Genomic DNA, 15,318 nt, shown 5'->3' with positions numbered 1-15,318 from the left:
ATTGTTATCATTATTGTCCTTAACATCAACCTCGCAACTCTAGCTCCGGCCGACGCAGATTATATTGACGGCTCTATCTATTTTCTGTTGAATTAGCCAGTGGATTTTGACAAATAAATGGTAGAGGAGTAGATGTAGACATTGGCGCTAATCCATGGTAGATGAATAGATGAGATTGGCGGTAAAGATTGATAGATTTAGTAGAATATTAAGGGTAGGTAAAAGTTTTATTTGTTTGTCTATAAATGAAACTTTTCTGTACGAAAGCTAACAGCTGCGGCTTCTCGTCTCAGAGAGCTTCTTATTTATACTTAACATCCTGTTGATATTTTTTGCATGTGGTATTGATGTACTAATACTGGATTATATCAGTATTTGATAACAATGAATAAACGTTATATCTGTTACATTGTTTATCAGCTGATTTTAAGGCTTCTATGTTTTCATTTGCTAATTCTTTTTCTCTTGTTTTTTTCTATGTAATAGCTAACTGGGTTTTTGCCAGTAAGATTGTATAAAAAGGTTCCAATGGACTGTGGTAAAAAGATGAGTAGTTTGAATATGGCTGAGCACCAGTTGTTTGTATTTTGAGAGATGCATGTCAGGAGATGCATAATAGGAAATACATTCCGGGAAATGCATGTCAGGAGATGGATGTCAGGAAATGCATATCAGGAAATGCATAATATATTAGTCAATTCCATTTGTTACAATGGATATACTTTACTGTGACATGCTGTCCGTTTTATTTTGCTTCCAAATCTCCCCCTGTGTGCAAGGATGGCCGGGCGCGGGATTGAACGCAGGTCTGCAAGACTGCTAGTCCAACACGCTAACCACTGCTCCAGCACAGCACACGCATGTTAAGAAATGCATAAAAGGAAATGCATGTCAGGAAATGGATGTCTGGAAATGCATGTCAGGAAAAGCATAATAGGAAATGGATGCCAGGAAATGGATGTCTGAAAAGGCCTGTCAGGAAAAGTGTCACTAAATGCATGCCAGGAAATGCTGCCCAGGATATATATGTCAGGAAAAGCATGTCGGGAAATGCATGTCAAAAAATGCAATCCAGGAAATGCATGTTAGATAATTCGTCAGGATATGGCTCTGCTAAAAAGATTTCTCGTCCAAAAGAAGAAGCAGACCTGTAAACTTTTAAAAAGTTTTCTGAGTGTCTTTCCCATATTAGTAATATTATCATCATCATCAATTTTGTGGTTTATTGTGGTTTATTTTTCTTGCTTTGATACATTTTCTTTTATCATGTCCATCACTGGGATTACCAGTGTGGGCCTTACCTTATTTGGGCCATATCATCATTACCATTATTATCAACTATTATTACCATTATTACCAATTATCATTATTATTACCAATCATCATTATCACTATTATCAATTATCATTATTACCAGTCATCATTATCATTATCATTATTACCTAGCATCATTATCAGTATTACCAATCATTACTATCATTATTGCCAATTATCATTATCCGTATCATCATACATGCAAAGCATCATTCGTGTAGAAAGGGGGAAAGCCAATTACATCTTTGATGGTTTTATTATATTTATTCTGTTATTTCATATTATCATACGTAAAGATACCATTCTACAGGAGAGAGAAAAAAAAAACTATTTGAGAAACCCGCGATTTTTAAAAAGATTTGGAAGATTTTCATAAAGTATAAAAAAATCTCTGTACAGCTAATTAACAAGGCCTTGGGTATTTCTCTTTGCGCGAAGCTTGAATCTTTCTTCTAGCTAACTAATGCGTCATCTTGAAAGGATCTTGAAACGAAGACGAACTTGGAGCCGCCGGGACACGGGGGACGGTGCAGACGGAAAGATTGGCGAGAGAGATCAGATTGGGACAGATGATTTCGTTCAAGTATGTGAATGTGTGTGTGTGTGTGTGTGTGTGTGTGTGTGTGTGTGTGTGTGTGTGTGTGTGTGTGTGTACACACATACAAATATATATGTGAATACACACACACACACACACACACACATATATATATATATATGTGTGTGTGTGTGTGTGTGTGTGTGTGTGTGTGTGTGTGTGTGTGTGTGTGTGTGTGTGTGTGTGTGTGTGTGTGTGTGTGTGTGTGTGTGTGCGTGTGTGTGTGTGTATGTACATATATGTATATATGTATATGTATATATATACATATATATATTTATATATATATATATATATATATATATATATATATATATATATATATATATATATATATATAGTTCATATGTGTATGCACTAGATAGCATGGAATGGCCCGCGAGGCCCCTCGACCCGGCCGACCCGACTATTGGTTCGCGGCGAGGCTCAGCACAGAGTTATGGAGGTCTCTGCCGACGACGGCGTCTAACCAGGATGTAGGAATGACTTGGAACAGCGACAGGGCGAACCTCACGACCAATGGCGCTGCAGAATATACAGCTTCGGGCCGTTCCAGTATCATGGCATATCTGAAGGAAAGCAGGCTCATGATACCACGTGAACAATAAGAAAAATACATTGTTGCTTCTGCGTAAACAAGTAATTGTAGTGCACAGCCATTTTAATGTGAAACCAGATTTAATCTTACGCTCTCTTATATTCATACCATTATTCATATGAAAATCATATTGTCTGATGTCAAAACTATCATTTTAAATTCCTAACTCAATTGAATTTTATTTGGTTATTCATATATTTATTATTATTTTCAATCTGGACAGTTTAAAAGTCTTGATTGAGCTCAGAATGGATGCCACAAACAGACAACTCTCCTCCTGGACGGCGCCTCTTGCCTCACCTAAAGCACTGCATCAGGTAATCGTCGCGGAGATCCTGCACCTCGGACACGCCCTCGAAGCACTGCTGGAAGGTCCTCTGCATCCGCTCGATCATAGGCCCGTAGTCCTCGCGGGTTTCGGGCGCCGCCTCCGCCATCATGGTGAGCAGCTGGTCCGCGTTGGCCACCAGGATGCCCGTGCGGTTGGGGAGGTTGCCTGTGGACGGGGAAGTTAGTCATATGCTTTTGGATTTTATCTTATATGTTCCGTCATTGTATTTTCTTTAATTTATATCTGTTAATGAAAAAAAGAAGAAAAAAACATGCACAACTATGGCACAAGGCCTTTGTTCTAACGAGCTTGTTTGTCTTTTAAATGGATCTTGAAACTCACTAGCTAAGCACAAGTGTACGCAGCAATAGACACATGCAAATGCACAAAAACAAACAAATGCTTACTTATATATATGTAGGTGTATGTAGACTCGCATCCATCAAGAATCAATCTATTTACATTCCCTCTTTTTAAGAACATCTATTTAAATATCATTCACCTTTGGGTGACTAACAAGACTAAAATATATGCTTAATTAACAAATACACCTTTAACCTTGAAGAAATATTACATAATGACTATACGTTCCCTTTGCATGCAATTCCAAAAGTTCCCATTCCCTTAGCAGTATGAAACATAACCTTTTAAACATAAACCAACAAAAACAGGCAAAAGAAATATGAAGAAAAAAGACCAAATTCCCCCAAAGCCATGGACTTCAGCAAGCGTATTCACACATCGACTAGCTCACAAGGGCGGACCACAACAACGGAGACTCCGAAGGGCGCCACCTCGCGACGAAGGGCCTGGCTGTACCCCTCCAGACCCCACTTGCTCGCGCAGTAAACACTCATGAAGGGCGACGCCAGCTGGCCGGAAGGAGAGGACACGTTCACCACACGACCTGCAGCGATGCCAATCAAACGAATAATGGATACTTCTGCTACTATTTATAATTATGATAATATATATAAAACAGTGTTGCTACTACTACTACTACTATTAAGAAATATAATGATATTAATAATAATGATGATAATGACAATAGTAATAATGATGATAATGACAATAGTATTGATAATGATAATTATGGTAATAATAACAATCACATAATGATAATGATAGTAATTATGATGATAGTAATAATGATAAAGGTAATAATGATAATGATAATCATATTGATGATAATAACCATAACAATAATAACAATAATGATAATGACAATATCAATAATGATAACAACAATAACAATATCAACAATAATAATAATAGCTATAATAATAATAATGTAAAAGACAACAATGATAATAATAACAACAAGAATCAAAAATGGTAATAAAAAATATGAATAATAGTAGTAGCAGTAACTATAGTAACAACAATGACAATAACGATAATAACAATGATTATGATGACAATAAAAATTGCAATAATAAGCATGATTAAGGAAGAACAACAAGGAGTAGAAATGATGAGAGTGATTGAATTGTGAAATTAGTGATAGGGATCATAGTGATAAAGTTCTGGATTATAATGATGTTGGCAATGATGTTGGCGACACAACTGTCACAACAATGATATAGATAACAATATCAATAATAATGATAATAATAATAATCATAAGGATAATAATGTTAATAATAATCATAATAATGATAAAAATGTTAATAATAATCATAATAATAATGATAATAATGATAGTGATAACGATAATAACAATAGTAATAATGATAACAATAAGAAATATATAACATTAATAATAATAAAAGTAATGATAATAATGATAAAAATACTACTACCAATAATTATAATAATAATGACGATCCCAACCGTATCAATGATAACACTCCTATTAATAATGATAACAAACCTTTCCTTCCATCTTTTCCGAAAGCCAAACCCTTTGAGGTCAGCCCTTCATATTCCACAAGTCGAAATCTACGAACCAATCAGCACAAAGAAATAATCCTATTACCGGTAATAGGCTACAATTTGTTCCCCGAGTAATGTTCGCTTATATATAGCGATAACCGCAATTAGCTTTGTTTGCGTAAGCGAGAATTGACCGCCTTCGACACACGAGGCCAAGCTACCAACACGAACTTCCCCCCCGATGCTGTTCGCTTTGGTCGCGCTACACGCTTTCATTCCCGCTTTTTGCGCTAATGTTAGCATTTTTTTCCTGTGTGTGGCGGTGGAAAGAGGGTTAAAATACGGTAAAGATATTTGTGGCGTTAATATGTTATTGATGTTATTAATGCTAATGATAAGTAAATAATTATGATGATGATAATTATTATAATGAAAATAATATTCAATGATAAAGATGACAATGATGATGATAATAATGATAATGATTATGATAATGATGATGATGATAATGATGATGATAATAATGATAATAATAAAAAAATAATAACAAGAGCAAAAGCAATACTAGTGATAATGATAATGATGAGAATCAAAATAACAGCATCAATAATGATAACAATAATGATAACAACAGCAATAAAAATAATGATAATTTATGAACAATAATGATAACAATAGCAATAATAATAGCAATATTGATAATAATGATAGTAATAAAAATAACAAAATCATTATCAATTAGTATCAATGATGATAAATATAATGATAATGATAATAACAATTTTGATAAAAAACTATAAAGATATTGACCGTAATACTACTAATTAAAACTATTAATGATAATTTTGAAGACAGTAATGACGATGATAATAATTATAACAACAAGAACAGCAACAACAATAATGATGATGACAATAACCATAATAATAACATTAGAGAAATGAAGCTAATGATAATAATTATTATGATAATAACGACTGTAATAGTGGGAAATAACAATAATTATAGTAACAATAATGATGATAACAATAACAACAGTAACAGTAATGTTAATAATAAAGACAAACAATAAGAAGAAAATAATGATAATGATAACAATAATTATAATGATAATAAAAATTAACGATAATAGTGATTTTGGTAATGATAAGGATAATGATGATGACATTGATAATAATGACGGTAATGATAATAATATCTACAATGAAAAGTAATCAAACAGTAATGATAATAATATTGATATGAATAATAATAATAACGATAATAGTGATAATAATGTTGATGATGGTGATGATGGCGATGATGATAATAATATCTACAATGAAAAATAATCAAACAACAGTAATGATAATTAATAATATTAATATGAATTATAATAATAACAATAATGATAGTGATAATAATAATGATGATGATGATGATGGCAATAATATTTACAATGAAAAATAATCAAACAGTAATGATAATAATGATATAAATAATAATGATAACAATAATAATAGTGATAATCATGATGAGATGAGAACGATGATGATGATAGTAATACTACTATTGATACTAATACTAATACTCATACAAATACTGATAGTAATGATGATGACAATAATAATGATAATAATAATAATAATAATAATAATAATAATAATTATAATAATAATAATAATAATAATAATAATAATAATAATAATAATAATAATAATATCAATAGTAATAATATTAGGAATAGTAATAATAGAAATAACAATGATAATAATAATGATAAAAAATAATAGTAATGATATTAGTAATAGTAATAATGATAATAATGATAATAATAATAATAATAATAATGATGATGATGATGATGATGATGATGATGATGATGATGATGATGATGATGATGATGATGATGATGATGATGATGATGATGATGATAATAATAATAATAATAATAATAATAATAATAATAATAATAAATAACAAATAATAAATAATATACTACTAACGATAATGATGATGGCAGTGATAAAAGTAATAGTAATAGATATCAGAAAAATGATAATAATGATAACAATGATAATAATAATAATAATGATAATGATAATAGAAATAATAATAATAATAATAATGATAATAATAATAATAATAACAATAATAATAATAATAATAATAGTAATAATAAGAATAAGAATAAAATAATAATAATGATAATAATAATAATAGTAATAATAATAATGATAATAATGATAATGATAATAATAGTAATAGTAATGATAATAGTAATGATAATAATAATGATAATATTAATAATAACAATAATAATAGAAATGATAATGATGATGTTAGGAGAATGATAAGAAAAATAGCAATAATGATAGTAAATATAACAACAACAATAGTAATGATTATGACGATAATGATAATAACAATGAAGATAATATCAATAATAAAGATAATGATACTAATGATGATGATGGTAATAATAATAACAATAAAAATAACTATAGTAATAACTATGAAAATCGTATCCATAATAGTAATAATAATGATAAGATAATAATGACGGTAATAATAATAATGATAATAGTGATGATAATGATAATGATAATAATGATAAAAATAGCAATAGCAATGCCAATAATAATGATTACAATGATAACATTGATAATAATGATGGTAACAATAATAAAGATAATAGCAATAACAATGGTGATGGTAATGGTAATGATAAAAACAATAATACTGGTCATGCACTATCCTGTTTCCCAAGTCCAGCTTCCTCCGCGGACTTGGACTTGACATAAATCCTCACCTTTGTTCCTCCTGAGGACGGGCAGAAGGTCGCGGGTGAGGAGAATGGCCCCGGTCAAGTTGACAAGTACCTGGCTGGTCACCATGGGAGTCGTCTGCCACTCACAATGCGCGTAGGTCAGAACTCCAGCATTGTTCACTAGACACCACAGCTCTGGGGAAGGAAGATCAAGATTTTGTTTGTTTCTTTTGTAAGTTCGATTTTTCCTTGTGTGCGTTGCGGGGCACGTTTGAAAAAGAAATGGAGATGATAATGTAATTATGGTAGTGTGCCTGCTGTATGGTGGAATGTCGATCTATTCTTATTAAGTATTGATTCACTGACCTTGATGCTTAACCAGATATTCATGGGACTTGAATGCCTCTTCCTCCATGACGTAAGAGGGAGATGTACTCACTCTTCCGCTCCTCCTGAAGGCGCGCGATCGTTTTCTTCAGGTGCTCGACGCCCTCCATTCGGCGCAGGTCGAGGTGCACGACGATCACGCCCGCATCTTGAAGCTGCTGGGCGGGGATTGAGAGGGTGGAGAGGCAAGTGGCAATCACAGTGAAGCCCCACGCCCGCGCCCGCAGCGCCAGGGCGTACCCGATGCCACTGTCGCACCCGGTTACCACCACGACGCGCCCGTCCGCCTCAATTTCCCGCTCCGGCCGCGACTTCCTGCGAGCGGCCACGGCGGCGGCGACGGCGACGAGGAGGCTGCCCCAGGCCGCCCATGACCACATGATTCCGACCGCCCGCGCCCTCCGACACGTGCGAACTACGCCTGAAGGTCAGTGGTTCCCGATAAGAAAATCTACACATGCAAAAGCAAGCAGGATAATGCAGGATAATATGTACATATATAAATAATAATATGTATGAATATGTATGCGCACACACATGTATGGTTCCATGTAAAACACACACATATATATTTATATGTAAATATATACATATATAGATACATGCACACACACACACACACACACACACACACACACACACACACACACACACACACACACACACACACACACACACACACACACACACACACATATATATATATATATATATATATATATATATATATATATATATATATATATATATATAATGAAGGTGACATAAGAACAAAGGTAGCAACAGTAATAACAATAAACAGTAGTAATAATGATAATCATAACAATGGTAACAATACTACTACTAACAGTACGAAAGCTACTACTGCTAATGATGATGATGATAATAATAATAATGATTAATAATGGTAATTATAATAATAGTGATAATACTGATAACATTGATAATCGCTTAGATAAAAAATAATCATAATAAATGATGATAACAATGTCAATGAACAATAATGATAATGATATTGAAAATAATAACAATATTGAAATAATAGAAACAATAATAGCTACTATAACAATAATAATAATATTGATAAGAATAACATTAATGATAATAATGCTGATAATAATGGAAATTATGACAATAATGATAATGACAAGAATGGTGATAATTTTGACGAAAATAATGAAAATTAGTGATAGTTAAAAAAACAAGTAATAATAAGAGAAATGATAATAAGTGATAATGGAAATAGTAGTAATAGTATCAATAATAACAATACTAATGATAATAACAGTAATGATGATAATAATAAGATCAGTAACAATAATGATAATTATTATGATAATAATTGATCATAAAAATAATAACCGAAATGATAATAATGATAGTAATGATATCAACAGAAGTAATAATAACAATAATAAGGATAATCATATAAAAATTGTGATAAATATGATAATAATAATAACAATGATGATGATGATAATGATAATAATGATAATAATAATATTAATTATGATAATAAGAATACCAATAATGCTAATGAAAATAATAATGATAATCATAATGATTACAATAACATCATCATCATGGTAATAGTAACAATAACAACAACAATAATAGTAATAATGTGGATAATGATGACGATAATGATAATGATTATAATGATGATGATAATAATAATAATGATAATAATAATAATAATAATAATAATAATAATAATAATAATAATAATAATAATAATAATAATAATAATGAGGATAATAATAATTATAATAATAATAATAATAATTATAATAGTAGTCAAAATGATAGTAACAATAATTATAAAGGTAATGATAACAATGATAATGATGATAATATTCATAATAACAATAACAACAATAACAACGGTAAACATAAAAATGATAATAGTATTGATAGCAAGAATAACAACAATTTCATCAACAACAACAATAATAATGATGAAAATAATGATAATGATAATGAAAACAAGATCAAAACAATAATAATAACATTAACAATGATAATTACAATGATAATAATAATAACAACAATCCTAACAAGAACAACAACAATGATATTTGTTAATGAGATGATAAGCGAAAATGATTATCATGAACATATCAATGATATTAATGATGACATGACAAAAAAGTAAAGATAATGACAATGGTAATGATAATTACAATGGAAATAGAAAAAATGAATATAAAAGCAACATTGATAATGATAGCATTGATACTGATGATTGTAACAATAATAATGAAAATAATAGCAATGATACAAAAATAATGCATATAATAAAAATGATACAAAAATAATAGATATAATAACAAGATATCACGAATGTAATAAATGTATGAGTAACAATGTTGATAACAGTAATAATAATGATAATAACAATAATAAGTATAATAACAATCATTATTATTATCATGATGAAATAATAACAATGATAATATAATGATGGAAATAATAATAATAATAATGACGATAATCATAATCATAATATATAACAATAACAATAATATCAATAAGAATAAGAAATACTATTTATGCCAGTAGTGATATTATTTTTAACAATATTGATGATGATAATAATATCAATAACAATAATGAATGAATCAAAATAATAATAACAGTAATGATGATAAAACGATGCAGTTAATAATAATATGATAAAAATCAATGATAATGAAAATACTAACACATTATAATAATGATTATGATAATGACAAAAATAATGATAATAATCATAATAATTTTGATAATGACAAAAATAATGATGATAATAATAACAACGTTCATAACTTTTCGAGTTCTACTACTTACTACGACTATTGAAATCATAACCTTCCTGAAAGAGGCAATGATAATAATAATAACAATAATAATAATAATCATAATATGATAACACTTGTAATGATAGAGAAATTCACAGCATTGACTAGATTGCATGAAAGAATCAACCGTGGTAACGCATTTCCCAGCGGTATTTACCATTGCATTTACCAGTGATGACAAAGTGGGATTCACGAAGAAATAGTAACCCGTATCGATTGAGTTACAATCGTGAATCGACTCATTCTAATTGTAGCCAACAGATTTTAAAGAGATAATCTTTTAGGTAAACAGAACTAGACACAGCGAGATATAAAAAAATCATTGTCACAACTAAAACATCAATTAAGCGTATGTAGAAAAAATAATAAAGTTTTATTTAATTATATCCATCATATATTATTGTTTACCGCAAACCAAAGGAACAGTCCAAACAGCTTTATCTATTTATTTTCATCATTGTTAACCAAAGAACCGATCCAAACACAATTCGCCATCTATCGCCAAAAAAGGAAATGTTTCAAGCTCATTCTTTTCCATATCATTTGAGTTTGCTGTCCTTTGCTAAAATGCCGACAGACACAGTTGCTATACTCGTTTAACGCTGGTATTGCTTCTTTATATATCATATAGTTTTTTTTCTATAGAATTTGTAATTATTATGTCATAGAAAAATATTTTTTAAGAGTTCACATGAATATCGATTCCATAACCCTACAACGTAATCTAGGCCTATGTCTATCTATAATTTGACGAGAATTTGTATGGATTTTATTCTTGCTAGTTACATGTGAAATTTGCATTTCTGCGACATGTCCATATTGTGACATATGTTTCACATCATACCCATCTTATCAGGTATAAAGAAATAAAAAAAATGCTTATATATTGATTTCCGAACGAGATAACACGTGATAACTTTACCAGTGTTCCGACCACTGGTAAGACTAGTAAGTTGTTCGTGAATATCATCGCTATCCGTTTACCATGATGACCAAAGTTCCCTGTGATTTTACCATCGTAGGTACAATAGTGAAACCGGTACCTGGCCAGATGCTATCAGAGTTGAAGTTAAATGTTTTGGGGGAGATCGACAAGCGAATATGTTTACCCGACGGCAGCCGTGATGAGTCTGACGAGCATCGACAGTGCTGTCACGGTATAGTACAAAGGATATATTATATAAATGAGAAGATATTAATGATACCGCGGTTACACAGGAATCACTGGTACATGTCATTGTAGTTATCACAATTCTACAATGATAATAATGATAATAATAAGAACAGTGATACTGATGATGATAGTAATAATAATAATAATAATAATAATAATAATAATAATAATAATAATAATAATAATAATAATAATAATAATAATAATAATAATAATAATAATGATAATAATAATAATAATAATAATAATAATAATAATAATAATTATACTAATGATGATATTAATAATGATGATATTAATAATGATAGTAAAAATAATAATGATAATAATTATGATGATAATAAGGATAATAATAATAATGATAATAATGATAATCATAATGATAATTAAAACAATAACAAAAATGAAAATAATAATTATTATGATATTAACAATACCACTACTGATAATAATCATCGTCATAACAATAACAATGATAAAGATGATAATCATGATAATAATAGTAATGGTGATAATAATTATTATGAAAAGGATCATAATGATGATGATCGCATTAACGATAATGATGATTATGATAACAACAACATCAATAATAATAATAATGATAATAATGATAATGATCATAATAATAATGATAATAATACTGATGATAATGGTAATAAAAATAATAATACTGATAAGATAATAATGATTTTAATAATGCTAATAACAGTAATAACTACGGAAAAATAATAATGATAACAATATCAATGATAAAAATGATTAAAAAGAAATTGCATTAGTGATGATAAAAATGATAGTAGTGAGAACCCTAATGGTAATAGTAATAACAATAGTAATAACAGTAATAGTAATGATACTAGTAATGATAGTAATAATAAGGATAATAATAATAACAATAATAATAATGTTAATATTGATAATATTTATAATAGTGATAATAATGATGATGATAATAACAATAATGATAACAATGGTAATAAGGGCGATGGTGGTAATCATGATGATAATGACAAATAATCATATCAATAATAATGAAAATGATGATGATAAAATGATGATAACAACAACAATAGTGATTATAAGAATAATAATGATTGCAACAATAGCACTAATGATGACAATGATAATGATGATAATAAAGTTTATAAAATGATATAAAATGACAATAACAATAGTAATGACAATGTTAATAAAATGATAATAATAATAGTAATAATAACAACAATACTAAAATTAGTAATGATGATGATAATGATAATAATAAAAAATAATAATAGCAATAACAATAGATATGATGATGATGATGGTAAATATAATGATAATAGTAATAATAATAATGATAACAGCAATTACAATAATAATAATGATAACAGTAATTACAATAATGATAATTATTATAATAATGATAATTATGATCATAATAAGGATGAAGATGATATGACAATTGTAATAACAACCATGATAATAACGATAATGATGAAGATGATAACAGTAAAGTTGATAATAAATGATAATAGTAATGACAGTGATGATGATAATGATGATGATAATGATAATGGTGATGATGATGTTGATGATGTGATGATAATAATAAAGATGAGAATGATATGAATAACAATGATAATAAAGAGTAATAAAAAAAATAAATAAAAAATACATTAATAGTATAGCAATGATAATAATAACAATAAAAGTAATAATGATTACAATAGTGATAATGACAATATTGATGATAATAATAATGATAATGATGATGACGATAATAATAACAATCAATATAATGATAATACTAACGATAGTAACAATAACAAGGATAATAATGATAATAACAATAGTATTGATAATGATAATAATGGAAATAATAATAACAATAATAACAGTAATGTTGATGATGATGATAACGATGATAAGAGTAATGCTAAGAAATAAAATTAATGATAATAATGATAAAAATAATGATAATAATAAAATATAATGATGATAATGATAATTATAATAAAAGTAATACTATCAATAACGGTATTATTAATAGTAATGATGATTATGATAACAATAGCATTGATGATGCTAATAATCATGACGATAATGATAATAATAACAATGAAAATATTGATAATGATAAAAATAATGATGATAATGAAAATACTACTACTGATGATAATAACAATAATGATAATGATGATAATGATAATAATAATAAAATAAAAATAATAGTGATAACAATAATGATAAATATGATAACAGAAATAATAATGATAATGATAATAATGATAAAAATAATTATAATAATGATAATGATAATAATGATAATAATAATATTAATGATAATAGTAATAATAATAACAACATTAATCATAATGATAACAAAAATAATAACAACGATATTGATAATGATAATAATGATAAAATAATACTGATAATAATTATAATAATAATGCTGATACTAATAACAATAATGATAATAATAATAATAATTACATCAATAGTAATGATAATGAGAATAATGACAATAAGGATAATAATAATAATGATAATAATAATAATAATAATAATAATAATAATAATAATAATAATAATAATAATAATAATAATAATAATAATAATGATAATAATAATAATAGTGATAATAATAATAATGTTAATATCAATAGCAATAATGATAACAATGAGAATAATGAGAATAAAAATAGTAACAGTAATCATATTAATGATGACAATGATAATAATAATGAATAATAATAGCAAGAGGAATAACAGAAATATTTATTATAATAATAAAAAATGATACCGGTAATGATAACAGCTACAATATAAATAGCATTAATTAATGATAATGACAATACTAACAAGAATAATGACTATGTAAACAATAATGATAATTATATTAAGAGCAATAATAATAATCATAGTGATAATGATAACAATAATATCAACAGCAGCAATTCTAATAATGATGAAGACAATAGTAATAATCATCATCATAATCATAACACTAATAACAATAATAATAATAATAATAACAATGATAATGACAACACAGTAATAACAGCAACAAAAATGGTCATAAAGTAATAACACCGATTATTACCTTAAGTCCGTTAAGAAATCCGTGGCCATTACGCACCGAGAGCGGGGCTGGTCCTTTACCAGAGTGAGGTGGTTTGGTGTTATGTGCGTCTCCTGTTGTTTTGCGCAAGTAGCTGTAGTTTCACGGACTCATGTGAGGAGTTACCAAGTCTAAGTGGATACCTACATCATGTTTTTTTTCCTTTGTAATTCGTTACGAAAACAACAAAAAGTGTAGAACAAAAGATGAATCGATAAATTTGGGAAAAGAAGCAAAAACAAATGAAAGGTAGGAATATCTGTTAAAAGTGACCATAATAAAAAAAACAAGATCTTTATTTCCTTCGGTTAATACTCCGGCGACGCTCTCAAAGGACGTGCTT

The 15,318-nt window shown here is 28.3% G+C and overlaps 1 protein-coding gene across 1 annotated transcript; it reads right to left on the bottom strand.

The window, feature by feature from the left end:
• Positions 1 to 2,106: 2,106 nt before the first annotated feature.
• LOC113814776 (D-beta-hydroxybutyrate dehydrogenase, mitochondrial) lies at positions 2,107 to 11,810 on the bottom strand. The gene is made up of 6 exons (XM_027366832.2): positions 11,736 to 11,810; positions 7,905 to 8,273; positions 7,508 to 7,660; positions 3,596 to 3,748; positions 2,811 to 3,006; positions 2,107 to 2,481 (listed from the first exon to the last, which is right to left on the bottom strand). The coding sequence occupies exons 2-6, from the start codon at positions 8,230 to 8,232 to the stop codon at positions 2,319 to 2,321; spliced, it is 993 nt and encodes a 330-aa protein (XP_027222633.1). The 5' UTR covers positions 8,233 to 8,273; positions 11,736 to 11,810; the 3' UTR covers positions 2,107 to 2,318.
• Between the last annotated feature and the right edge of the window lie 3,508 nt (positions 11,811 to 15,318).

This window comes from Penaeus vannamei, chromosome 21, assembly GCF_042767895.1.
Source record: "Penaeus vannamei isolate JL-2024 chromosome 21, ASM4276789v1, whole genome shotgun sequence".
NCBI classification, from domain to species: Eukaryota; Metazoa; Arthropoda; class Malacostraca; order Decapoda; family Penaeidae; genus Penaeus; species Penaeus vannamei.
The sequence above is the reverse complement of the archived record's forward strand: the minus strand, read 5'-3'. Positions and strand labels throughout refer to the sequence as shown.